Source organism: Mustela putorius, unplaced genomic scaffold (genome assembly GCF_011764305.1).
Source record: "Mustela putorius furo isolate JIRA1106 unplaced genomic scaffold, ASM1176430v1.1 tig00537227_pilon_pilon_pilon, whole genome shotgun sequence".
In the NCBI taxonomy this organism is placed as follows: Eukaryota; Metazoa; Chordata; class Mammalia; order Carnivora; family Mustelidae; genus Mustela; species Mustela putorius.
In genome coordinates this window covers 2483859-2511564 of record NW_025422368.1, presented here as the reverse complement: position 1 = coordinate 2511564, position 27706 = coordinate 2483859, and the positions used below count along the sequence as shown (strand labels likewise).

Genomic DNA, 27706 nt, shown 5'->3' with positions numbered 1-27706 from the left:
TGCCCCAAGCTGGGATGTACTCACCATCTTGGCTTCTGATGGCATAGGGTGGCCAGAGGGAGAAATGGAACCACTGCTGTTAACTGGTGGGCCAGGGATACCAGGAATGTTGGGCACCATAGACACAGGTCTGGCCAGCTGGATCAAGAGGAGGAGGAAAAACCAGAAGGGAATATAATACTAGTTGGGGGCAACAGCTTTCCAAAATGAAGTGCTTTGGAGACTGGCCTGTTCTGTGCAGCCTGTCCATAGGGCATAGCGGGACAGCCTGGGAAACACCTTTCCCCATGGAGTACCACATGGTAGGGAATCTAATCCTTCAGTGCTGTGACAATTTCTATGGGAATGGCTGGGGCTGTATCTTGAGGATCAAGTGGTGGGTAATGTGGGAGGCGCTAAGTGCCAAGTGAAATCAACCAATGAGCAGGCTGGCAAGATCAATTCCTAGACCAGGAGCCAATTGTCCAGATGAGTCTTTGTCTAGTGTTCCACAGTGCTTGCTGGATTGGCAGAGGTTAGCAAAGAGTTTAGGCAGGCTGCCACGCTCAACTAATACAGACCAGAGCCCATGTCTCCCTGGGGCTCATGTGTGTTTATGAGCTTTCAGGTGGAAGCGAGGGATTAGTGTGTTGGTAGGGCTGGCTGCCCCAACTACAGAGCTCACCGATATAACAGAAGGCATCTGTACTGGAGGCCCTGGCAGCACAGGCATGGTCTGTCCATTAGCAAGATGCATGACGAGAGGGAGGGAGCCAGTGGGAGACCTGTGGAAACATGAAGTGAAATGCTCATCACACAGACCCTTTTGTCTATAGATCCTCCTCCTATAATTATAGCAATTGCCCATGCTTCTCTAGTTATGGAAGCTACAGGGCAACACTATAAAACCTTGACACCCTCCTGAAGAAGGAAAAACCAGTGAATGCTACTTACCTTTCAGACAGACAGAAATGGTAAGATCTTTACACCTTGCAAATTAAGCAAACACCACTGAACTCAAACTGGTGGGAAGCTAATCCTATTAAGATGTCAGAACAACAAAACATCCCTACCACTGGCATGTATAAATTCTGTCTTGCCTTAGCCAGGACATGGATGAAAGTTGTCATTTTGCAAAGCTGAATTACGTCATATGATAGCCAAACATGAGTAAGCTTCTCTTGCCATTTGCATGTACTGCTCTATCTTAGCCCCAAAAGATGTCACTTTGTATTTTTCCTAGTGGGTCCAGAGAACAATAAGCTTTAAGAGGCTAAATCCTGACAAAAACCTCTTAACCCATGGGTACCTGGGGACAGGAGCTCAAGTCATATCATTAGGAAATATGTATGGACCACGCCAGGAATACAGACAGACAGACAAACAAAATTAGGGGCAGCAAAGACCAAGAGCCCCAGACTAATGGGAACACCAGACTCAAAAAAGATGACTTAATGGGTTTCAGCCTGTCATTCAGTAATGCCCCCCAAAACTTATACAGATTGAGGCCAAGAACTAAATTTACTTTCCTGTGTGGCTTTCCACCACTATGAATAACTTCCTAAAGTTTTAAAGATTCTTCTTTCAGATCAAAGAAGTATTAAACCTCTAAATTAAGGCAGTATTATTCCCAAATAAATACCTGCTTGCTTACTAATAACGTGAAGGAGATTTCTGGTTATGGGGGGATATTTTATTTTGAGAGACAATCTCACTGACTCGTTTTGAGTGTTGAAAAACAGTCCCCGTTTTTTTTTTTTTTTTTACCAAGTACAAAAGGGTTCAGGCTTCACTGTTTCTCCCTGCTTTACTTACCCCAGTTGCCTGTTGGATGGTGGAGCCTGTGTGATGACGGAAGTTGGGGAGGGAAGGGTTGGGTGAAGTGGATCATAGCCCAAGTGGAGAGGCAAGGAGCCAGGACGCACAATGGTAGGTGTTGGGGTAGAGATCACGACAGGCTTTGGGGCCACCTCCTGAGGAGAAGAGACCAACAGAACACAGAATGCTATAAGGGACTGCTTATAGGAAAATATGTAGCTGGTTAAATGTAGTACAAATTTACTGGAAAGAGCACCACAGTGACTCATGTAAATCATGCCATCACTCTACCATGATCATGGATCCATACTTCACTCGCCCACTCAACAGGAATGCTGAGTTAAGGCTCTCTGGCTATATCCCTTTCAGGGATGAATGCTATATAAATGAGATTAAGAGTTGAAAATCACTTGAAATCTTTATAGAAGCACTGTAGTGCTATGTAAGTTCCAAGGACTGTAATAATCTTTCACTCTTGTTCCAAATCAGATGCCTGAGTGTCCTCCAATCTCTAATGAGAAAAGACAGGGTGTAACACTGTGATAAGGCAACCCAATATCTCCTACAGACATATGCCCCCTACCTTTTTAAGTAGCCTCCATGCCCAGTGCGGGGCTTGAACTCACGACCCTGGGATCAAGAATTGCATGCTCTACTGAGCCAGCCAGGTGCCCCCGCACCTGCCCCCCGCACATAGCCTTTAAAAAAAACTATGGAGGAAAAGACTATGGAAGTTTGAATTTAATGGTCATGTCGTAATAAAACAAACCACTTCCCACCGTTAATTTGTTTGGGACCTTAGTTGCTAGTGGCCACACTGGCCTTCACACAGCTCCAGACAATCTTTAGGACCTGGTTGCTAATGAAAAGGGGAGGGGGGAGGGACAGTTGCAATGTTTAGGGAGGAGGTAGGTTGGGGAAGTTATCAAACCAAATTTGGAGGGAGGTAAAAGGAGGTACAGATGTTCTAACCACAGTGGACATTAAAATTAATAACCCCTGGTAGAGAGTAGGGACTGGAAAAAGGCATGAGTGGGCTTCTGAGGTTCTGATAATATCTGGGTGCTGGTTACACAGGCTGTAAACTTCATGAAAATTCAGTGAGCTATATACTCACAATTCATGCGTTTTGTGTGTATACTGTATTTCAATAAATTTATAAAAAACATTACCTCATAGAAAGTTTCCTTTAAAAAAATAATACTCAGAATTCTAATAGATTTTCTCTTTGAGTCACTAGAAGACTTCCTTCTAAGAAGATTTTTTTCCAAAATCATTTAATGTCCAGTTTTTAAAAAAAGATTATTTATTTACTTGACAGAGAGAGAGAGAGCACAAGTAGGCAGAGAGGCAGGCGGGGGGTGGGGGGAAGCAGGCTTTCTGCTGAGCAGAGCCCGATGTGGGCTCGATCCCCGGACCCTGGGATCATGACCCGAGCCAAAGGCAGAGGCTTAACCCACTGAGCCACCCAGGCGCCCCTAATGTCCAGTTTACGAATTACATAATTTTTCTTTCCCACTTAGTAACTTAAGTACAGGGGTGCCTGTGTGGTGCAGTTGGTTGGGTGGCCGACTCCTGATTTCAGTTCAGGTCAGATAACGATCTCAGGGTCATGAGATTGAGCCCCATGTCAGGCTCCACACTGGGCATGGAATCTGCCTGGGATTCTCTCTCTCCATCTGTCCTTCCCCACTCCTCTCTCTCCCTCTCTCTTTTTTTTTTTTTTTTTAAAGATTTTATTTATTTATTTGACAGAGAGAGAGATCACAAATAGGCAGAGAGACAGACAGAGAGATGAGGAGAAGCAGGCTCCCTGCTGAGCAGAGAGCCCTATGCGGGACTCGATCCCAGGCCCCTGGGATCATGACCTGAGCCGAAGGTAGAGGCTTAACCCACTGAGCCACCCAGGCGCCCCTCTCTCTCCCTCTCTTAAAACAAAACAAAACAAAACAAAACAAGAAGCAACCCCCCTCCAAAAAACCCCAGAATAATAGAATTACAATATACATAAAGTATATTAATCTAAATGATTAACTAAAGTCATTTAGTTAGATGACTAACTACATCTAACTAAATGACTTCATATATGTCAAATCAAGACAGAACCCATTTCCAGCACCCCAGAAGGTATCCCTTCCAAATCCACATCTTCCCTCATGAAAGTTAAACATTTACTTTGAGTTCTATCATCAAACAGTTTTGCCTCTTCTTGAACCTGATGTAAATGGAGTCATGTGTGTAATTTGTGTCTGAATTTTGTTGTTGTTCAATATAACATTTATAGGATTTACCTACACTGCTGTGTATATCATTAGTTCATTCTTTTTTAATGCCATGTGGTATTATCCATTATATTTCATTTATTTATTTTTGAAGGGGGGGGGCTGTGGGAGGCAAAGGGCAAAGAGTGATGGAGAGAGACAATCTTAAGCAGGCTCCAAGACCGGCATGGAGCCCGATGTGGGGCTTGACTTCATGACCCTGAGATCATGATGAGCTGAAACCAAGAGTCAGATGCTTAACTGACTGAGCCACTCAGGCACCCCTACTATTCCATTTTAGAAATATATCACAGCTTATTTATTCATTCTCTTATTGATGGACATTTGGAATACTTCGGTTTTTTTACTATAATGAATATAACTGTTATGAGCATTCTTATACACTTTTTTTTTTTAAGATTTTTTATTTATTTATCAGAGAGAGAGCAAGCGAGCACAGGCAGACAGGCAGAGGCAGAGGGAGAAGCAGGCTCCCTGCCGAGCAAGGAGCCCGATGTGAGACTCGATCCCAGGACGCTGGGATCCGACCTGAGCCAAAGGCAGCTGCTTAACCGACTGAACCACCCAGGCGTCCCTCTTATACACTTTTTATATACTAATTTCACTTCCATATAGACTCAGAAGTGGAACTACTGGGTCAGAGAATAGGTGTAATTTATACAAATCTTCTAAATAATGAGCATTATTTAAATATAATCAATCCTGTGTCACATACTATTTATACAAGTAATGAATCAAAACTTAATCTACCTATCAATTAACACTTGGAATAATTCTTTTTTTTTTTTTAAGATTATTTTTTATTTTAGAGAGAGAGCACACCCATGTAAATGAGCAGGGGGAGGAACAAAGGGGGAAGGAGAGAGAATCTGAAGCAGACTCCCCACTGAGTGCAGAGCCAGACACGGGAGTTGATCCCACAACTCTGAGATCATGACCTGAACCAAAACCAAGAGTTGGATGCTCAACTGACAGAGCCACCCAGGCATCCCTGGGATAATCCTTGGTAGAGAATTTACCTTTTCTTTGAGTGGTGGGGAACAGGGACTAGAGGCAGGGCTATCAGGTGGGGATGAGTCTACCTCCACTGGCTCTTCTTCTTTGATTTTGATGTCTGGTGTGGAAGGCAAAGACATGTCAAGGGGCCCAGCAGCAGCCTGTTAAAGAGACAAATAAACAAAGTTCAACCCCAGTTGAACTGAATCAAAAATCTTTCCAGTTCAAAGATGAGGAAATATACTCTCTTTTCCTTTTTTTTTTTTTAAATTATTAAGTAGGCTCCACACCCAATGTAGGGATTGAACTCACAATCCTGAGATCAAAAGTTGCATGTTCTACTGACTGAAGCAGTCTAATGCCCCGAGGAAATATACTTCTAAGTTCAGCCTTTGGTCAAGGAACTGAACTGCAAGTCAAACAAATATGGAAACTAGGTTTTATGTACAACTCTGGCCATATCATTTCAATTTCTCAGAACTTCTGTTTTTCTTTTCTTTTCCTTTTTTTTTTTTTAAAGATTTTATTTATTTATTTGACAGAGACACAACAAGAGAGGGAACACAAGCAGGGGGAGTGGTAGTCAAAGGGAGAAGCAGGCTTCCTACTTGAGCAGGGAGCCCGATGTGGGGCTCGATCCCAGCACCCTGGGATCATCACCTAAGCCAAAGGGAGATGCTTAATGACTGAGCCCCAGAACTTCGGTTTCTCTAACTGTAAAATAGAAATAATGCATGCTTCACCATGGGTGAATACTTAATGATTCTGAAAGGAAAAAAATACTTATAAATGTTTATAAAGACCCTGAAAGGAGAAAAAAAGAGATGCCATTTAAATCATAATTGTATCATTTTTCAGGAAAGTATAATGATTCCTGACTCCAGTGCTTGCCTATTTCCAAACAGCTCTGCTGGCCACTAGAGAACTGTGAGCACTTCTTCTGCCAACCAGAAGGACTAGTTTACACAAGTATCAAAAGCAAACAGAGACAGACTAGCTAATGAAGTACTGCAAACAAGACAGGAAAGATCTTTTCTAGGGAACTTCCCATGCTTGATGGTGACTTCACCCCAGCATCTGGTGCTAGAAGCTAGAAGTTAGGAAGCTAGGGTCTGGGGTAATGAGGAAAGGAAAGCCTGGTCATTTGATTAGTTAAAGACATTAGACCTTGGTCCCAGAAGCAGGACTGGAGGAAACCAGAAAGGAAAAGAGAGTACATTTCTGGCAGTGGTGAATCACTTCACAGAAACTGTGGAGCCGTAAATGGCTTTGCAGGGAACCATAAACCATCTGAAAGGATGGCCCTGACATTGCATGACAGAAGGGCAGGCACTGCAGTCCGGTTTCATGAAAAAGTAGATCCTTTGTTCTATTCTTCCCATATTTTAGGCTTCTTGGTCAAAGAGGAGCTTGTTTCTAACTCTTCCCTTCCTACCTTAATCCCCAGAAATCTTGGTAGTTGAGCACACCGAAGATAATCTGGTGTCTACCATGTTAGAGATGGTGGTAATGATTCTTTCTCTCCAATCTGATGGGGGTAAACAAAAGCAAAGATGTTTTCATTTCTGCCCTCATTTTTTCTACATTGTGAAGATGTTGGGCCCAATTCAGCTAACTCTGGGATCCCTGAAGTCAGAGGGTGGTGGGAAAGAGAGGCCTCTAAGTAAATAGAACCACAGGTTTAAACTCCCTTAGAGGCATCTCCCAGAAAAGCTGTGGTTCAGTGAAATTTTAGACTCAGTCAACATTCCTAGACACAATCTTCTAATGAGTCTGTTGTTCTCATCACGGGGAGGTAAAGACCAACCCCCTGTATAGGCAGGAAGAAATATCAAGATACTCAATGAGTTAAAAAATGCCTGACCAACTATGAATGGCCTCCCAGAGTGTCAACTGAGTTAAAATGGCAGTAGAAAAGACTTCCCACTTTTAAAGGGAGGTTAATTTTCTTGAATTTGCCTCTAACGAGTTTGATTTTAAATCACTCACATCCTGGTGGAAACAACTGGACTGATTTGTCTTGGGAGAAGGAGAAATGATGGTGGCTGGGGGATGAGGCAGGGAAGCTATAAAATAAAATTATACCACATAGGTTGAAGCCATTGAGAGATGAGAGACTGGAGTCTCTGGAGAAAAGTAATGACGAAAAGACTATGGCTAGTCCAGCTGTTTGAAAGTGGAACGACAAATATAAGCCAGTGGATTTCCCTGTTTTCTTTCAGTCTGAGGGAGATAGCAGGAAAAGAAGCTCAAAGGAAGCTACGGAACTTAGAGAAACCGTCCGTGATAAGGATACCTTATCTTGCATTCTTACAATTACAATTTATGCTGGATGAAAAAAAAATAATAATTCACAACTCTCTTGATTTACCTCTTAGAAAGAAAGAACTCAGAATAAGGGATTCCAACATTCTAATCCTCTCTATAATACCTATACTAAAGTGGCCTACATACAAATGCACACACTTCGTGATAGTTTCTACCTGCTGGTCCTATTTCCACACCTGGGCCAGAGAGAGTAAGTTTAACCCCTCTTTTACATGAAAGCTCTTCACATATTTGAAGAACACTATTTTTTTTTCACTTTAATACTTCTCTTTTCCAAGCAAAACTTCCTCAGTTTCTTTTTATGTTTCCAAAGTGACAATTTCTAATCCTTTCATGATCCTAGTTGATCTCCTTTGGAAGGCATTACGAACCCCTTCTTGAAGTTTAATGTCTGGAATATCATGAGAAAGCTACCTGAAAGTAAGAGCTACATATATTGAAACAAAGAAGTGTCAAAATGTAATAAATATTTGTTGATTGGCTGGCTGAATGCCAATAGTCCAGGTAAGAAGACTGATTAGCTCAGAAAAGAGTAAGAGATTTGATCCCCAAAAATATTATCTCACAGAATCTGAATAATTTATAATCTTTTAACATCCTTAACATTTTCAGAAGAGAAATTTAAAAAAAGAGAGAGAGATTACTGAATTAATGCTCCACTGAAAGGGCAAGAAGCCTAATTTTTACTAAAGACAGACTTGTACTGATCCATCATCTGGACCCCCTGAAGACATGAAGGCTGATTTGGATTACTGGGTATCATCTGGTTCTAAAGAATGAAGCCCATAATTGTGTGCTTTAACCGACTAAGCAAATTATCCCAGGGCACAATGAAAATAGCCTCCATCTGAACACTGCCAGTTTGTCAGCAAAAGTCCCGCCTCTTGCCTTTTTTTCCTCCTCATCTGCAGCTTTCTTGAATTCATGTTCAAAGGAGCTAGCTAATTCATTGAAGAGCCCCACCTCCTCACAATTCTTCAGGAATCTAGTCGGAGTAGGAGTTTGATCTGCAGACACGAAAAAGAAAAAAAGGAAACTTTATTTTAGTTTTGACCTGAAATTAAAACTTGACAGTATACGGAGAACACATTTTTATTCTTCTATTTGGAAAGAGTCTCTGTGTTAGGGCAAATTTGCTTTTACGAAGCTGGAGCGGGTGAAGGCCAGCGCTAGGCCACCAGAGGGTGTCTGTGCTGTGCTGCTTCAAGGCCAACAGAGGGAAGACAGAACAATGTTTTGTTGTGTGACTCTCCCTGTAACCCCTTTTCTTCCAGAGGCTGGTTTCACCTCCCTCACCCACCAAACAAAACAAAACAAAACCACCCACCCAGGTGGAATTTGTGAAACCTCCAGATCTGAAAATAAAGAACAGTTAAGTGACATTTTCTCTTTTAAACTTACTCCCTGCTAGGTCTGAAGTGAGCAGGTATAAGCAGATGGACGTTAAAATCTGATGAGGAGAAGAAACTGAGGATCAGATGGTTGAGTTTGCTTGCTAAAGCTACCAAATAAGAAATGGTGCCTTGTCTTTCAGTAGTCACTGAGGTAAGGGTCTGTTACCTTCTGAAGGCATTCCAGGCAAATCTTGGTGCTGAGGAACAAGACAGCAAGATCATGAGCTAGAAAAGGAAACTGCAAACAATAGAGCTCATTTCACAGAAACCTGGGCTCAGAGCAAATTCTGGAAACCAGGATATTTGGATTTAGCTTTGCCAGCCGAAATATCCTCTCAGGGGTGTCACAAATCTTTCCTCAACAGTGCCTTTGCCCCTGGGAAGAGGAAGGTGATTGGCAACCCGTGTAAACTTTACAAGCAACTTGAATTTTAGATTTGAGCTCCTCTCTCCCCATTCTGGTTTTCTAGTTTTTTTCTCTTAGTTCAGCTGAATCCTGTTCCCTGATCTAAACTTCTATTATGATGGTTTTCTTTGACATGCTAGTCCCCTCAGGGATTCATTACATATCCCAAACCGCTAAACTGAATGACAGAAATAGAACAATGTTTAAATGACATTTTAAGGAGTGAGACCTGGGAATAAAATCATTCCTTTTAGCATGATCGATTTGAAATAGTCCACTGGGATTTTCCATGGAAATAGCAAAAAAAAAAATTTTTTAATTTAAACAAAACCTCTTCTGAATGAGAGTGTTTGGAAAAGTTACCACTACCTCCCAAAATAGTTTTAAAAGGTCCTCTGGCAGCTTTGGTTGGCCAGTGATGAAGCCACTTTCCCTCCATTCCCGGGTGAATGGAGGTAATATCATCCTTTATGCTCAAAAGTACTTGAGTAAGGACACACACAAAAAATCACAAGTCAAGTGAAACAGGACAGACCAGCTAAGGGCATGGCGATGGCAGAAGAGGGCCTTTTGCTTCTCTGACCTGAGACTCATACAAGCTGCTCCCATTCCTGAACAAACAACCAAACAGCCAGAAAATATGTAAGAAAACCTTTAGGGTGCTCTGATGATTCTAAAGGAATCAACAAGTGTTTACTGAATACCTTCTACATGTTTTGATGCTATATGCATATATACTTGTGAGTAAATTTGGGGGAGAAGATGGTTACGAGTATAGGAGTTTTGCCAAATGTAAGACATGGCTCTTGCCCTAGGGAACAGAGAAATGTTTTCTAGTCGAGGAAATAAACCAATATACATCAACAGCATCATAGTATACACAAAACTAGGCACCATGTGCAGTAGGGAATAAGTTTGTTGTAGTAATTAAATAAAGACAAATTAATGACAGAAGAGTAAGGAGGTTTCAAGAAGTGGGACTTGAGCTGCGCCTTCAAGAATGGTTTTCACCAGGAGAAAGAAGAGAAGATTTGGAGGGTAAGAGGAGTAAGGCAGGTAAAGGCACAGGGAGAGACAGGGTATGGGACCACATATAGGTGAGGAGAAAAAGGTACGTCTAGGGTAAAGATTATCAACTCAGGGGGTGCCGGGCTGGCTGTCAGTAGAGCCTGTGACTCTTGATCTAAGGTCATGAGCCCAAGCCCCAAGTTGGTGTGGAGTCAACTTCAAATGCAAAAAAAAAAAGAAGAAAAAGAAAAAGAAAAGTCAGGTATATAAGTTGTATACAAAGTGGGGTAGGTATCATCAGGCTACATTACAGAAAGCCCAAGAGTCCAAGTATAGCCTTGAGAGTAAAAGAAAATAGGAAGACTAGGACAGATTTTTTAAAGATTCAATTAATTAATATACAGTGCATTATTAGTTTCAGAGGTAGAGTTCAGTGATTCATCAGTTGTATATACCACCCAGTGCTCATTACATCATTTGCCCTCCTTAATGCCCATCACCCAGTTATCCAATCCCTATCCACCTCCCCTCCAGCAACCCTCAGTTTGTTTCCTTCAATTAAGAGTCTCTTATAGCTTGAGATTCTTCTTCCTTTTTTTTTTTTCCCACCTAAGAGCATTTTATTTAGAGGGAGAAGGTTTTTAGGGGTTTTATTGTGTTTTTTTTTTAAGTGATAATTGTATCCCCAAGATGAGGTCTGAACTCAGGACCCTGAGATCAAGAGTCTCATGTTCCCCCAACTGAGCCAGAGAGCCAGGTACCCACATATTTTGAGCAAGCAGAAGAATTTAAGGAAGACTGGCTTTTCTTTCTTTCTTTTTAAAAAGATTTTATTTATTTATTTGGGAGACAGAGTGAGACAGAGAGCAGGAGCAGGGGGCTGGGGGTGGAGAGGGAGAAGCAGGCTGCCTGCTGAGCAGAGAGCCTGACGTGGGACTCAATCCTAGGATTCTGGGAGCATGACTGGAGCCAAAGGCAGATGCTTAACCAACTGAGCCACCCAGGTGTCCCAAGACTGGGTTTTCAAGAGAATGCAAGACGAGAACTAGAGACTGGTCAAGGGGACCAGCTTTGGAGAAACCCAAGCATAATGAGGGTAGTGGGAGGAACAGAACAGAGAGAATGTGAAGAAAGAATAAAACAACTCAAGATTTTTTTTTTTTTTAACAACTCAAAATTTTGAGACTACTGATATCACTGAATAACAAGGAGAAGGAGAAGGTCTAGGAGACAAGGAGAGAAGCTCAGAAATGGGGTGTGGCGGGGCATGAAGATCTGAAGGACAGAAAGACAGCCAAGTAGGTGTTCAATAAGGGATTGAAATACATGTCGGACACAAAGTCTCAATTTAGAGAAATGAGAATTATCCTCCTCAACAGGATAAGGAGTCATGTGCAATGGGATAAGCACTCCAGAACAGAATGCAAAGAGTAACAGGAAAACACTTTCTCTCCTTGGGACTATCCTGTATTGATTTCTCTCATCACTCTTATAGACTTGGCATAGAACTTCCCACCTTTGAAATAATCTTTCCAAACTGATAATCTTGTCTCAAATGTACCTCTTTCATAAACTTTCTCTGATTAATCCCACTTAATATTCATTCTCTTAGTATTTATACTATTTGAATTATCACTTGTACTTGACCGCAAACTCTAAAATTTTTTTCATTTATGTGTGCCTTGACTTAATAAATTTAAGTACGTGTTACCTACATATACATATATTTTAAAGATTTTATTTATTTATTTGAGAGAGAGAGAGACAGTGAGCGAGACCATGAGAGGGGAGAAGGTCAGAGGGAGCAGCAGACTCCCCATGGAGCTGAGAGCCCGATGAGGGACTCGATCCGGGGCCTCCAGGATCATGACCTGAGCTGAAGGCAGTTGCTTAACCAACTGAGCCACCCAGGTCCCCACCTACATATATTTTTATACCATATCCACTCTTCCTAAGATTTCCTCCAGGTTTTCTTAAGGATCATCAATGACAATGTCCCCAACTCATCATGTCATTTTCCAGGAATTATAATCTACAAATTCCTAGTAAAGTGGCTGGTGCATACAGTAGCTATTCATAAGTATTTGCTGAATTAATAAGGATTAGGAGATGTGTAAGGGCAAGTTCCTTTCTTCACATATAAAAGCACGGAGAATGAGGTTCTCTCTTTCCTTCACTATATCTTGGGTTGCATTTGGTTAGCAATATTTAGAAAAATCGTGTCTTATCTGAGTTATGTAATAACTATCAACTAAATCCCCTACTGGCTAATATTGCAGTAAGCCTGCTTAACTCAGGCTAAGTTAGAACCCCTCACAGTATTGAAAGAAAAGGCCCACTTTGTTTTGTATGTCTGTCTAGCTGAAAATGTCACAGTAGAACTGCCGCACGATTTGAGAGCAGTTTCTGAGAATGCTCCCTAGAGCATGGCATATGTAAGCAAGACACTATCTAAAACAACCAGCAAGAGATTCCAGGTCACCCAGATTGGCTTAGAAAAGTCCCATTGACTAAATGTCTTGTTTGAGCTTTGGAAATGTGCCCTCAGGGCTGTCTGGGTTCACAAGCTAAGCTGAATTTACGAACTGACTGCTTGGGGGAAACTGACACCCCGGTGGAAGAGAAGCAGCCAGGCTAAGTTGGCTTTCTTGCTTTCTTTTGTTCACCCCTTCACTGTGGGTAGGGAGAAATGTCAAAGGCATCTTTTGTCTGTAAATCTTCCAAAGTCTTAATAAAAAGAAGGCAAGGAGGGAATAGGCTGAAAAAAGCCAAGACAAAACCTCAACACTCCTACCCTCAAAACCCGCAGAACCCAATCTTGTATTTAAAAACGGAATGGAGGGCACAATAGAAACTTGGGAGCATTTAGTGTTCCTTTTTCCTGATTAAATGCAGATCACATAAGGGCTCTTAATGGGAAAAGGGGAGTAGAGCTCCCAGTACATCTGGTCCCTGGTATTAATCTTAACTGTCTGGTGATATCAAGGCACGTGGCTTCAGGGGCAGCAAGTACCTGCAATGATGACTGAGTCAGTTCGGGCTGGGCCAAATTTCAATGTCATCTCATGCTTGTGTTTATGAACTGCCAGGTGGTCCTCGTTTGTAAATCTCTGAAACGAAACAGAAACAGAGATGTGAAAAAAAAAAAAAAGCGATTCAGTGCCCTTTTAAAATGTCCTACCAAACATCCTGCAATAAGAATGGTCCCTGGACAGAGGGGCTGAAAGGGGAATGGGAAGGAGAAAAAATTGGAAGTGACGGAAAAGGAGAGGAGAGGGATTAAAGGAGAAAATGGGGAAGGGGAAAAAGAGGCACTAGAAAGCTATGCGGAGAGGAGAAGAGGAGGGCCGCAGCACCAACTGCTCTGCAGTATCAGGTCCAAATGAGAGAAGTGGACAGATTGCTGGTGAAGTGGGGTCCAGGCAGGAGGCTCCAAATGAAAAAAACATTTAGGCAAGGCTCGTGGCAAACAAGGGGGAAATAATTTTTAATAATAATAATAAAGAGGGAAGAAGGGAAAAGCTGGACACTCATTGGTCATCACAAAAATAGGAAATTCAGAATGAAGCTCTCCACAGTGGGGCTGAACTGGACTATTTATGAGGGGGATAACAGGGAGATAAATTATGCAGGATTAGGAGAACCATTTAACTTCCTGGCCCCCATAGTGCTGCAGCAGGCGCCTGCCCAGCTATTTGGCTCAGGGTTTTAATGAGCCAGGATGGAGCCGTAGAGGACAGAGGCCCAATGGCCAGCAGTAATGGCACACACCAGCCCCATCGGCCAAATGCTGTCTCCCCTCATCGGGCAGCCCGCCTGGGCTCCGGCAGCCATAAAGGGGCCAGTGCAATGCTGCTGGCTATAGAATAACAGAATAAAAATGCAAGCAAAAAAATTTTTTTTAGGGTAGGGAGGACCCTGTAGGCAGGATGAGGGAAGGGAAAAGGAGATGGTGTAGAGGCTTTATTTATTTAGGGGTTTGGGTGAAAGGAAAATGAAAAGGTGAGGCTAGGTCAGCCTCAGTTACGACATATAAGACAGGGTTACTGGACAGTAATTCATGTTCCCACCCCTTCTTTAAAGCTGGGGAGATGAAGAGAACAGATGAACAGCAGTAATTCAAAAGAATGATACCCTCAGAATTCCCTTTGAGGCTGGCTGGCCTGGTTCCTTCGTTAAAACATGCCTGCAACACAGGAACAGCTTGGATGCTGCAGCTTCCCTGAGCTCCCTCACCAGCGAGCCTCTGAAACATGTTTGTTTGTCTTTTTGTTTCTAAAAATAATGACTGGTTAGTCCCCTCCTTTTACTTTCCTCATGAGATACATACCCATTTCCCAGCAGACGTTATACCTTTAGCTCTTTTTTCCACAGTGCTTCTTTCTTTTCTTTTTTTTTTTTTAAAGGTTTTATTTATTTATTTGACAAAGAGAGATCACAAGTAGACAGAGAGGCAGGCAGAGAGAGAGAGGGAAGCAGGCTCCCCGCTGAGCCGAGAGCCCGATGTGGGACTCGATCTCAGGACCCTGAGATCATGACCTGAGCCGAAGGCAGCAGCTTAACCCACTGAGCCACCCAGGCGCCCCTCCACAGTGCTTCTTGACTGCAAACCCAAATACACAGGAGCTAGCCCCACCCATCCCGGCTCCTATCCAGTCAAGAAAGTGACACTGAACTTCAGTTTAAGTTCCTTTATCTTACCTGGAAGTAGATACTTTCCCCAAATTTGCTCAGAGCCCTATCAGCACTAAAGCTAGCTTAAGGTGTAAAATCCTCCCAGGTTAGGACTCCAGGCCTGTAGGGAAAAGTTGAATTTTCAATTAAGAGGATGAAGAACCAAAAAGTAAAACTGTCAAAAAGACTGCCTTGGAGTGGTTTCTGATGGATCCAGGATAAAACTGATGAAGTATGAGGGAATTTATCCAAGAACTTTACTTTTCTCTATTGTTGGTTAACCATAGGCATCAACGGTTTCCTTCACAGATTTCTCCCTAAGGAAAAATGGCTGGGGCTAAGGGTGAAAAAAGGAAAAGAACAGTCTTTTAACCAGGGGTATGATATCTGTGGGTTAAATAAGTCACTCTTGAGGTTCTGAGCTTGCCAGGTATTTGGTAAAAGGAAATGAGCAGAATCTAGTCTACAACAAAGAAAAACCAACATTTTAGGAGAAGAGCAGTGGATCAGGCAGAGGTATAGAATTTCAAAACACTGGTAATGTTCTAACAGTCTTTTCCAAAAAGATGTTTATAAGTACTTCAAGGAAGTTTCATATAGGTAGCTTGAAAAATTTTGCACAATGTTCTGGAATCTAGAAGAATGACCTTTAAGTAAAAGTCCTTTTCTACTATCAAAAATAAAGTCTGTGTAAAACTGAGCTGAGAGAAAAGACTTGAAACCTTCCTTCATCAGGTTTTACTCTGGTTAGGATCACTTAATATTTTAGTTCACATGGGGCGCCGGGGCGGCACAGTCAGTTAAGTGGCAGACTCTTGGTTTCGGCCGGCTCAGGGCAAGCTCTCTTTTCTGGGTCATGAGATAGAGCCTCATGCCAGACTCCATGATGAGTAGTGGAGTCTGCTTGAGTTTCTCCCTCCCTCTCTGCTCGTGCTCTCTCTCTCAAATAAATAAACCTTAAAAATGATTTTTTTAAAAAGGCAACCCCCGCTTCTGTTACAATTTTGCTACACAGTCCCGATTGTCTTATCTAGCTCTAGCTCTGGTTCCTCTCCGCTGCACACCCCAGCCCACACTCCCTTCCATGCTGCCTTGTTCTCTCCCTGAGTTATTTAATTTTTCCCAGTCAAAAGCTGGGATCTGAAAAGAACTGAAGGTGGCCAAAGGGATTTCCCACCCACTGGCATCTCAGAGGGCTTGATAACTGTGATCATGGATAGGAAAAAAATTACATCTTTATTCTCACAGAACTCTGAAATTTAACATTTCTAACTCGAATAGACATCACACATATCTTCTTATCACATATATCAAAATGTCCTTTATACTCATTGCTACTTTGAAACTATGGGAATCACAAGACCTACCACTAGAACTCTTGTTATCTAATGCATTAAATACCACACATATGACATTATCAATTTTTAAAAAGATTTTATCTATCTATTTATCTATTTGACAGACAGAGATCACAACTAGGCAGAGAGGCAGGCAGAGAGAGGGGGAAGCAGGCTCCCTGCTGAGCAGAGCCCGATGCAGGGCTCGATCCCAAGACCCTGAGATCATGACCCGAGCCGAAGGCAGAGGCTTTAAGCCACTGAGCCACCCAGGCACCCCGACATTATCAAATTTTTTAAAAAGGTTTGATTTATTTATTGGACAGAGAGTGTGCATGCACAAGTACGTGCACACACGGGCAAGGGGAGGGGTAGAGGGAGAGGGACAAGCAGACTCCACACCGAGTAGGGAGCTTAACATGGGACTCGATCTCAGGATCCCAAAATCATGACCTGAGCCGAAGTCAGGTACTTAAGGGACTGAGCCGCCTAGGCCCCCTACATTATCAAATATTAAAAATATTTTTGGGTGCAACCACTCTGGAAAACAGCATGGAGGGTCCTCAAAATGTTGAAAATAGAACTACCCTATGATCCAGCAATTGCACTACTGGGTATTTACCCTAAAGATACAAATGTAGTGATGCGAAGGGGCACGTGCACCCAAATGTTTATAGCAGCAATGTCCACAGCAGCCAAACTATGGAAAGAACCTAGATGTCCATCAACAGATGACTGGATCAAGAAGATGTGGTATATATACACAATGGAATACTATGCAGCCATCAAAAGAAATGAATTCTTGCCATTTGCGACAACATGGATGGAACTAGAGCGTATCATGCTTAGTGAAATAAGTCAAGCGGAGAAAGACAACTATCATATGATCTCCCGGATATGAGGAAGTGGTGATGCAACATGGGGGCTTAAGTGGGTAGGAGAAGAATAAATGAAACAAGATGGGATTGGGAGGGAGCCAAACCATAAGTGACTCTTAATCTCACAAAACAAACTGAGGGTTGCTGGGGGGAGGGGGGTTGGGAGAAGGGGGGTGGGGTTATGGACATTGGGGAGGGTATGTGCTTTGGTGAGTGCTGTGAAGTGTGTAAACCTGGCGATTCACAGACCTGTACCCCTGGGGATAAAAATATATGTTTATAAAAAATAAAAAATTAAAAAAATATATTTTTGGTAATTATATTTCAAAATAATTGGTTTCTTTTGTAATTCTATGTATTTTACTTTACTAATTTAAAAAAATAATATTCTGAAAAATAAATAAAAATAAAAACAATATTCTGAAAAGGGGTTCACAGGCTTCATCAAACTACCAAGAGGGGGCGGTTGTGACACCATAAAAGTTAAGAATCCCTGACTAAATTAGGTGAGCTTCTGAGGAGGAGGCAAATGGGCAGAATTTTAAGAAGCAGAGCACTGGCCTGGTCTTGGCTTCAGTCATCTCTCCCTATAACTTCTTTCTCTCTCTCTTTTTTTTTAAGATTTTATTTGTTTTGAAAGAAAGAGAGAAAGAAAGTGAGCAAGCAGAGGGAGGGGAAGATGGAGAGAGAATCTCAAGCTGATTCCGTGCACAGAGCTCAACTCAGGGCTCGATCCCATGACTACTAGATCATGACCTGAGTCAAAATCAGAAGTAAGAAGCTCAAATCCTCGGAACCACCCATGTGCCCCTCTCCTTATAATTTCTAATACAATTTTTATATGGCTAGAGTAGGAAGGGAAGAATAAAAGTATACTAAAGCTTTTTATTAAAATGAATGTTGATCTATTATTTTTATTGTTCCTTACATTCTTTCTCATTTATTAAAATTTAACCTTTAAGGGGGAGCTTGACTGGCTCAGCTGGTGGAGTGTGTGATTGTTGATCTCTGGGTTATAGGTTCAGGTTCCATGTTGGGTGTAGAGATTACATGAAGAAAAAATAATAAAATCCTTAAAATTGTTTTAAAAATTCAAAAAAATTAACCCTTAACAATTCTCTAGATCAGTCTTGAAATGTGTGCTGAGTAAACTATCCCTCTGAAAGCAATTTCTCAATTCAAATATCTAAAATCATTAAGTGATAAAAATTTTGACCTTATTAGATAAATTATTCTATTGAATTAAGTGGGTGGAGGGGTTCTCAAAAGGATTTCCTCTTTGAATTATTGCCCATTTAAAAATCTAATTCTCCCATTTGTTAATACCCTTAATGGGTCTTCCCTTGTTCTTTCATCTTACCTATGACTAAGGTTTTGGCAAAGAGCCAGTCAGGAACACTCATTCTGCCTGTAGGGTAAATAATGATAATTTTCAAGGAATATGTAGATATTAGCCATCTCCAAGATAACAGAGAGCTGATTACCATTCAAAATGGAGACTGAAGAATATAAGTCATACTGAATCAAGAAGGCAGTTTATATGCCTTGGGAAAAGATCTGTATAGTAACTAGGGTTTAGCATCTAATTTGCTCAAGTAAATGCATCAGGGCAGCTTCTTGGCATAAATGGGTGAGAAGTATTATGTGGTAATTATGTGCACCCTATAGACCAAGATGTTTGCAATCTGCTCTACCCAATATGATAGCTACTAGCCACACATGGCTACTAAGCACTTTAAATGGGGCTAGTCTAGGGGCACCTTGGTGGCTCAGTGGGTTGGGCCTCTGCCTTTGGCTCAGGTCATGATCTCAGGGTCCTGGGATTGCGCCCCGTGTTGGGCTCTCTGCTCAGTGGGGAGCCTGCGTCCCTCTCTTTGCCTGCCTGTCTACCTGTGATCTCTGTCTATCAAATAAATAAATAAAATCTTTTAAAAATAAATAAATAAACGGAGCTAGTCTAAACTGAGATGCACTAAAAGTGAAAATGCACACTGGATTTCAAAGATGCAGTACAAAAATGATAAAAAAAAAGTAAAATATCTCATTAATTTCATGCTGATTACATGTTGAAATAATATTTTGAATATACTGGGTTAAATAAAATGTATTATTATTTTAATTTTTATTTATTTGAGAGAGAACGAGTAGAGAACAGCGGGCAGAGGGAGGAGGGAAGCAGGCTCCCCACTGAGGAGGGAGCCCGAGGGGCTCGATCCCAGGATCCTGGGATCATAACCTGAGCCAAAGGCAGATGCTTAATCGATTGAGTCACCCAGGCACCCCAATAAAATGCATTATTAAAATTAATTTTACTTGTTTACTTTTACTTTTTAATGTGGCTACTAGAAAATTTTAAATTACATATGTGGTTTGTATTGTATTTCTTTTGGACAGCTCTGATCTAGATAATATTCTCAAAGACCTGATAGGAATTTTAATCATGTGCCAATCTTGAATATCTTGAATCTTCCCCCCAAACCCCATCTTCTCTAAATACAGTTTATACTATATGGCAGTGGTTCTCACCCAGGAACAACTCTGACCCCCAGGGGACATTTTAGCAATGTTTGGAGACATTACTGTTTATCACAACCTGGGCACTTTATTGGCCTCTACAGGGTAGAGGCACGGGTTGCTGATAAATATGCTGAAATGTACAGGACAGTGCCCTAAAACAAAGAATTATCAGACCCCAAATGTTAACTGTGTCTTTGCTGAGAAATTCTGCTACACAGTTATAGGGAAAGAGAAAAAGAAACAAGAGGGGAAAAAAAGGCTGTTTTTTAGTTTCCCTTGCCAAACTGCCAACACATGTTTTTGGATCTAAAACTTGGAAGGAAAAAAACAGGCAGAAAACTCCCAACCTCATTTTATAAAATGGCTGATGTACTACAGATCTGCAAATACATTGGGAAGACGGAGATAGAAGGCACTATAATTGGAAGAAGAACAAATTAGGTGGGATTCTCATGCACTGCCTTGTTACAAAGAGATAATACACAAGAAGCAAATCAAAACAATTGGGCTAATTTTGACTTTTATTCCCCAGTGGAGATTTTCTTGGTTTAATAAGTGTTAGGAAACACTTAGTAAATGTTTCTTTTCTTTCTTTTAAGATTTTATTTATTTATCTGAGAGAGAATGAGTGAGGAAGAGCATGAGAGGGGAGAAGGTCAGAGAGAGAAGAAGACTCCCCAAGGAGCTGGAAGCTCAATGCAGGACTCGATCATGGAAGTCCGGGATCATGACCTGAGCCAAAGGCAGTCGCTCAACCAACTGAGCCACCCAGGCACCCCTCGTAAATGTTTCTTAATGTCAGGGGCTTAAGGATCAATTTGAAAACTGGTATCAGTTGCAGAATGGGCAGGGAAAGTATAGTTTCTCATTAACAATTTTCCACAAGAGATCTTTGGAAAAAATCCTTTCTGTTTCTAGGCAGTTTCATTCTCACCTACCCTTCTGTGATAGAAGCCAGAATCCCACCTTCTAGGAAACTGACTAAATGAATAAAGCTAAGTCAAGGGCCAGGAATGGCCTAAAAAACAAAGATGGTGGGAACTGTAAATCAGGAATACATCTCAGTAAATGAAGTCTTAAAAGTTGACATTTTTGTAAAGATTTTATTTATTTGACACAGAGAGAGAGAGAGAGAGAAAGAGAGATCACAAGCAGGCAGAGAGGCAGGCAGAGAAAGAGGAGGAAGCAGCCTCCCCACTGAGCAGAGAGCCCAGCGCGGGGCTCGATCCCAGAACCCTGAGATCATGACCTGAGCTGAAGGCAGAAGCTTAACCCACTGAGTCACCGAGGTACCCCTTAAGTTTTTTAAAATTGATGTATAACATGCACCAAAAAATATATATATATTAAGTGTACATCTCAATGGATTTTTTTTTAAAGATTTTATTTATTTATTTGACAGAGCGAGATCATAAGTAGGCAGAGAGGCAGGCAGAGAAATAAGAGGAGGAAGCAGGCTCCCTGCCAAACAGAGAGCCCGATGTGGGACTCGATCCCAGGACCCTGAGATCATGACCTGAGCCGAAGGCAGCGGCTTAACCCACTGAGCCACCCAGGCGCCCTCAATGGATTTTTTTTTTTTTTAAAGATTTTTTATTTATTCATTTGACAGAGAGAGATGACAAGCAGGCAGAGAGGCAGGCAGAGAGAGGGGAGGAAGCAGGCTCCCTGCCGAGCAGAGAGCCCGATGTGGGGCTCGATCCCAGGACCCCGGGATCATGACCTGAGCCGAAGGCAGCGGCTTAACTCACTGAGCCACCCAGGCGCCCCTCAATGGATTTTTTTAAAAGATTTATTTATTTAAGAGAGAGCGAGCAAGTGCATGTGTGGGGGTAGGGGAGAGGGAGAAGAGAATCCTTACTCCCCGATAAACAATGGAGCCTGACACAGGGCTTGATCCCAGGGCTCAGAGATTATGACCTAAGCTGAAACCAAGAGCCAGCCACTCAACTGACTGAGCCCCATCAATGAATTTTTATATAAGTAAATGCTGATGCAATGACAACCTAGATCAAGACATGATACATATTTCAGGTACCCTAAAAGTCTTCCTCATATCCCTCTTTTCTTAAGCTTTTCAATGAAATAATTCTATAAAATAGTATAGTACCTGGCATACAGCATGTCCTCAGCTAGTTCTCTGCATTTTTTTTTTAAAGATTTTATTTATTTATTTGAGAGAGAGACAGTGAGAGAGAGCATGAGCGAGGAGAAGGTCAGAGGGAGAAGCAGACTCCCCATGCAGCTGGGAGCCCGATGCGGGACTCGATCCCGGGACTCCGGGATCATGACCCGAGCCGAAGGCAGTCGTCCAACCAACTGAGCCACCCAGGCGTCCCATAGTTCTCTGCATTTTTAATCTCAAGGTAGACAAGACAGGTATTAGAGTAAAACTTGGTTTTTCTTTGCAGAATAACTCTGAACAAGTCAACGCTTTGAGAGAGTTCTTTTCTTAATCCCATTGAACTAGTCTTCCAGAAAGTTTTTGAAATAATAGCATTAAACAGAACTGAAGAGAAGGCTCAGGGCAAAGGAGAACTCAAACCAAACTAGAGCTAAATTTCTGCCTATTGACTCTGAGCCAGGCACAAGCATATGGGCACTAGATATATAACAGTTTCAAGCTAAATCCTTGGTAAAGTATTGTAACCAATGAAATTTCTGTGCAATATGCACTCAAACCCTAGCCAAATTCGTTCCTGAAATGTTGTTTTTGGCCACCATAGCTCCAGTTTCCATGTGGATTTGCCTCACATTTAAAAACTCTCTAATGCCTTGACCTATGATTAATACAAGTCCCTTTCCTTGTTTTAGAAGAGCAGACTGGGGGAAGGGGACAAATGAGAACTCTTTGGTTATTAGGAAATGAGCCCTGAATGCCTAAACGATCAGGGAACAATACAAGGAAATGAGTTTACATTTGTGATAGTCTGAATGTTCCCTTATGCTGAAACCTAACTAACCCCTTCTCCAAAGTCTCTGGGTCTGACAGCACTTCATGGACAGAATAGCGTTCTTTTATCATAGTATCTACACAAGGGCATATTTTGATGAAAAGAAAACTGCATGAAAAAGCCACAGCAAGCCTTGGGACGCCTGGGTGGCTCAGTTGGTTGGACGACTGCCTTCGGCTCAGGTCATGATCGCGGAGTCCTGGGATCGAGTCCCACATCGGGCTCCCAGCTCCATGGGGAGTCTGCTTCTCCCTTTGACCTTCTCCTCGCTCATGCTCTCTCTCACTGTCTCTCTCTCAAATAAATAAAATCTTTAAAAAAAAAAAAAAAAGCCACAGCAAGCCTAAAAACTATGGGGAGCAAGCTCTAAGGTACGGTGACAGCAGGGCTAAACAGGATGGAAAAGAATAACCCCCCTTTTTATGAACATTACTTAATCTCTTCAGTTGATCACATATTCTGAAAGGAGAAACTAGGAGATCTGCAATAGTCCTAATAATGCTTCCCACCCTCATTGCAGCGCTTCTATTCCCAATCCAAGAGACTTTTGTTTGTTTGGGAAAGTAGGGAATGGGAGAAGAAGGCAAAGGACTAAATAAACATACCTCAAAGCCAACATCACTTTCATCTGTACCTTAGTCAATCCTAGGTTCCTGTTCCCTCCTTCAAGATGCTGCTATTTATTAAATGAGTCACATATCCTGCTTTGAATGCTTCATGGCTCTTGAATGAATCACTGCAAAGTACAGATTTTTTCAACAAATAACTACAGCCACAGCAGTGGCAGCTCATAGACTATATGTGTGAGCAAGGTAATTTATAGAGGAAAAGAACAGGAACCTTCTTCCCAAAATACTCCAAGAGAAAATGTTGTCAGAGCAGTAAAAGAGGACGAAGGGAGGGTGGGGTGGGGGGGACCATCAAATTATACCTAGCATAAATTCCTCTGTCTATGGAGTAAGGAATTTTCTGTTTGGAGGAGGCTGTTTGAGTGTCTTAAAGATTCTACCAGCTGACTAAATTAGTCCACTGTAAAAAAGAAGTAATTTTAAGAGGAAAGACATTTGATAGTTGGTCTAGCAATGAACCCATCAGAATAAAAGTTCTTCAAGAGCAAAGATCCTCGGGGCGCCTGGGTGGCTCAGTGGGTTAAAGCCTCTGCTTTCAGCTCAGGTCATGATCCCAAGGTCCTGGGATGGAGCCCCACATCGGGCTCTCTGCTCAGCAGGGAGCCTGCTTCCTCCTCTCTCTGACTGCCTCTCTGCCTACTTGTAATCTCTGTCAAATAAGTAAATAAAATCTTTAAAAAAAAAAAAAAAGAGCAAGGATCCTCTTCATTTGTTTATTCATGGAAGTATCCCAAGCACCTAGAACAGTACCTGCACACAGTAGGTATTTAAGATTTGCCGAATAAACACCAATTAGCATATATCACATAAGTGATACAAAGCATCCCCAACTTAAAAAACTCTTGTCTATGTGTATAATGGTGACAGAATTTTCATTATATCCAAAAGAATGGGATTTTATTTTATTTATTTATTTTTAAAGATTTTATTTATTTATTTGACAGAGCAAGACACAGTGAAAGAGGGAACACAAGCAGGGGGAGTCGGAGAGGGAGAAGCAGGCTTCCCGCTGAGCAGGGAGCCCGATGCGGGGCGTACAGGGGCTCGATCCCAGGACCCTGGGATCATGACCTGAGCTGAAGGCAGAGGTTTTAACCCATTGAGCTACCCAGGTGCCCCAATACCCAACCTTTCCAATGGAACTAGATGCTGGGTCCACGCAGGTTGAGAATATTCCAATGCAAGGTGCTTAGAATGAGAAATAAAATTTTAAAAATTAAGACAACAAGAAAAAGTCAAAATGGCAACAAAGGGAATTTAAATCACTGAAAAGAATTTCTTGATTCAGAAGAGAAGGGGGCTGAAATCATTCCGAAAGGAGATTTTAAAGGAATATAAAATGCATTAGTTTTCTGGTCCTCTTGTATTTTTGGAACTTAGTTTTTCTTGTTCTTCCACTGATGTTTTCTATCCAGGTCACTCTCTCTACTGATGTGCAAAGTCTCCTTGTTCTCAATTTGGTGCCTCCACACAATTTGCCTATTTTCTGCCATGTCTTCCTCTCTTCCCCTGTTCATTCAAATCCTACCATTTTTCCAAGGCCCAGATGAAATTCAATTGCTTTTTGAATACTTCTCTCATGCCTCTGTAGTAATCTCTCTCTCCTAAACCTGTATGGTACTTCAACAGTTTATACCATGTAATTTAGAATTTTGGTCTATGTAGTCTCATAGTTTGATCCTTTAAAGTACACTATAAACCTCTAAAGGGTTAAAAATGGTTCCTACACTTATTATTTACCCTTCCACTTGCCCCGTCTTGGGGCTTGGCCTAGAGGTGAGCACACAGTAGGTGCTCAGTAAATTCCTGTTGGAGTGGTTAAGTTTTATATAGTGATAATGAAAATAACTGTTCAGGGATGCCTGGGTGGCTCAGTGGGTTAAGCCGCTGCCTTCGGCTCAGGTCATGATTCCAGGGTCCTGGGATCGAGTCCCACGTTGGGCTCTCTGCTCAGCAGGGGGCCTGCTTCCCTTCCTCTCTCTCTGCCTGCCTCTCTGCCTACTTGTGATTTCCCTCTGTCAAATAAATAAATAAAATCTTTAAATAAAAAAAAAAAGAAAAGAACTGTTCAAAAACTTTATCACTTTTGGGTCTTAAGACTTTATAACAGGGCACACTTTCAGAATGATCTGATGCCTTTCCATCACCATTTCCAAAGTACACTTTATTACTCAAATAAATGAGAATTCATGTATCCTCTCCACTATTTTGTTAGATACCAGATTCCCTTTATTATGGAAAGGAATTTATGGTAATTTCAGCATGCTGGAGTTATACCACTGTAGTATGAAAGGACATTGATACCATGTCTTATGGGTCAATTCACTTTCTTCAGGTAACCGAGTCCATTGCTGAACTTTACTACCAACTAAAATGCTCTGTGCAAAAGATGTCAATTCAGGGATGCCTGGGTGGCTCAGTTGGTAAAGCAGCTGCCTTCTGCTCGGGTCATGATCCCAGTGTCCTGGGATCAAGTCCCACATTGGGCTCCTTGCTCAGCGGGGAGCCTGCTTCTCCCTCTGCCTCTGCCTGCCTGTGCTCGCTTTCTCGCTCTCCCTCTCTCTGACAAATAAATAAATAAAATCTTAAAAAAAAAAAAAAGATGTCAATTCAGAAACAGCAACCTTTTCTTTCTTCACCCCTCAAATCACCAGTGGTGATTTTAAACACATCTTTTTAAGCACTGTCTTTTAGGATCCCAATAACTTAAATTTTATAGAGCACAATATCAGCATCCCACAGGAATCAAAGAGTGTGAATAACTGGATTCTTCCTTTTATAACATGTACACTAGAGAAACTGACAAGAGGAAAAGGTATATTACAATCTAGACAACAAATCAGTTGGTGGAGAGAATACTTTTTCAAAAAATTTTTTAAAGATTTTATTTATTTATTTGATGGACAGAGAGACAGTGAGAGAGGGAACACAAGCAGGAGAGTGGGAGAAGCAGCAGGCTTCCCACCGAGCAGGGAGCCTGACGTGGGGCTCGATCCCACACATTATGCCATACCTGATCACTAACTTTAATTTTGGTTCCTTGTTCCTTCCTTTTGTTTATGACAATGCGAAAAATCATGACCCCATAGGTGGTGTCTTGTGCCAAGTAAGTTGCTGGTACTCAATGAATCACAACAAAATGGAAACTGAGCTCCAAAGGTCATATAGACCCACTCCAAGAGGGACTGAGCACCATAGGAAAAAGAGTGTGACAAATATAATTTCTTATCAGTTTAAGTTGGGAAAGTTGGGTGATTTGTTTTTATTTTTTATTTTTTTTTAAAGATTTTATTTATTTATTTGACAGAGAGAGATCACAAGTAGGCAGAGAGGCAGGCAAAGAGAGAGGAGGAAGCAGGCACCCTGCTGAGCAGAGAGCCCGATGTGGGACTCGATCCCAGGACTCTGAGATCATGACCCGAGCTGAAGGCAGCGGCTTAACCCACTGAGCCACCCAGGTGCCCCGGGTGATTTGTTTTTAAATTCTGCTTGCTCCTCAATGCAACTGAGAAATGTAATTTTTTTTTTTTTGAGAAATGTAATCTTATTTCAGGTATCAATATCCTTAGCCAAAGTCCCCAAACAACTCAACTTCTTTTCTATGGTATTCCCTAGTATCCTAGTAAACCAGCAAACATAAATCTCCTTCTTCTTCTTCTCTCTCTTTTTAATTTTTTATTGTCATAAAATACACATAAGTTACCACTGTAACCATTTGTAAGCATACAGTTCAGTGGTATTAAACACACTCACACTGTCGTGCAACCATCACTACCATCCATCCCTGTAACTCTTTTCATCTTGTAAAACTTAAACTCTAGACCTACTAAACAATAACTTCCCATTGCCCCTTTCCCCAGCCCCTGTTAACCACCATGATGCTTTCTGTCTTTATGATGTTGACTACACTAAGTAACTCATATAAGTGGAGGATTTGTCTTTTTGTGACTTACTTCACTTAGCAGGTCTTCAAAGTTCATTCGTGTTGTAGTATACTGTAGAATTTCCGTCCTTTCTAAGGCTAAATAATATCCCATTGTATGTATATACCACATTCTGTTTATCTCTTCATCAGTCAATGATGGACATTTGGGTTGTTTCCACATTTTAGCTATTGTGAATAATGCTGCTATAAATATGGGTGTATAAATATCTCTTCAAGAAAGATCTCTCCAGGGGTGCCTGGGTGGCTCAGTGTGTTAAAGCCTCTGCCTTCGGTTCAGGTCATGATCTCAGGGTCCTGGGATCAAGCCCCACATCAGGCTCTCTGCTCAGTGGGGAGCCTACTTCCTCCTCACTCTCTGCCTGTCTCTCTGCCTACTTGTGATCTCTGTCAAATAAATAAAATCTTAAAAAAAAAATATCTCCAATTGAATCTCTTGAATTCTTTTGGGTATATACCTAGAAGTAGAATTGCTGGATCATATGATAATTTTATTTTTAATTTGTTAAGTAATCACTATACTGTTTTCCACATTGGCTATACCATTTTATATTCCCATCAAT

The 27706-nt window shown here is 41.6% G+C and overlaps 1 protein-coding gene across 14 annotated transcripts in view; it reads right to left on the bottom strand.

Annotated features, from left to right (window-relative positions):
* Positions 1 to 27706, bottom strand: part of LOC101674217 (cyclic AMP-dependent transcription factor ATF-7) — a 94481-nt gene that overhangs the window by 19011 nt on the left and 47764 nt on the right. For 9 of the 14 annotated variants that reach the window (XM_045073287.1, XM_045073280.1, XM_045073283.1 and 6 more), the window contains 6 exons: positions 13225 to 13321; positions 8292 to 8410; positions 5099 to 5236; positions 1795 to 1952; positions 665 to 764; positions 25 to 138 (listed from right to left, as the gene is read on the bottom strand). In XM_045073287.1, coding sequence (XP_044929222.1) covers positions 25 to 138; positions 665 to 764; positions 1795 to 1952; positions 5099 to 5236; positions 8292 to 8410; positions 13225 to 13321 — 726 coding nt within the window. Of the gene's footprint in view, positions 1 to 24; positions 139 to 664; positions 765 to 1794; positions 1953 to 5098; positions 5237 to 8291; positions 8411 to 8804; positions 8995 to 13224; positions 13322 to 14912; positions 15010 to 27706 lie in introns of those variants that run through there. The other 5 variants (XM_045073288.1, XM_045073291.1, XM_045073290.1 and 2 more) reach the window with 4 other exon arrangements.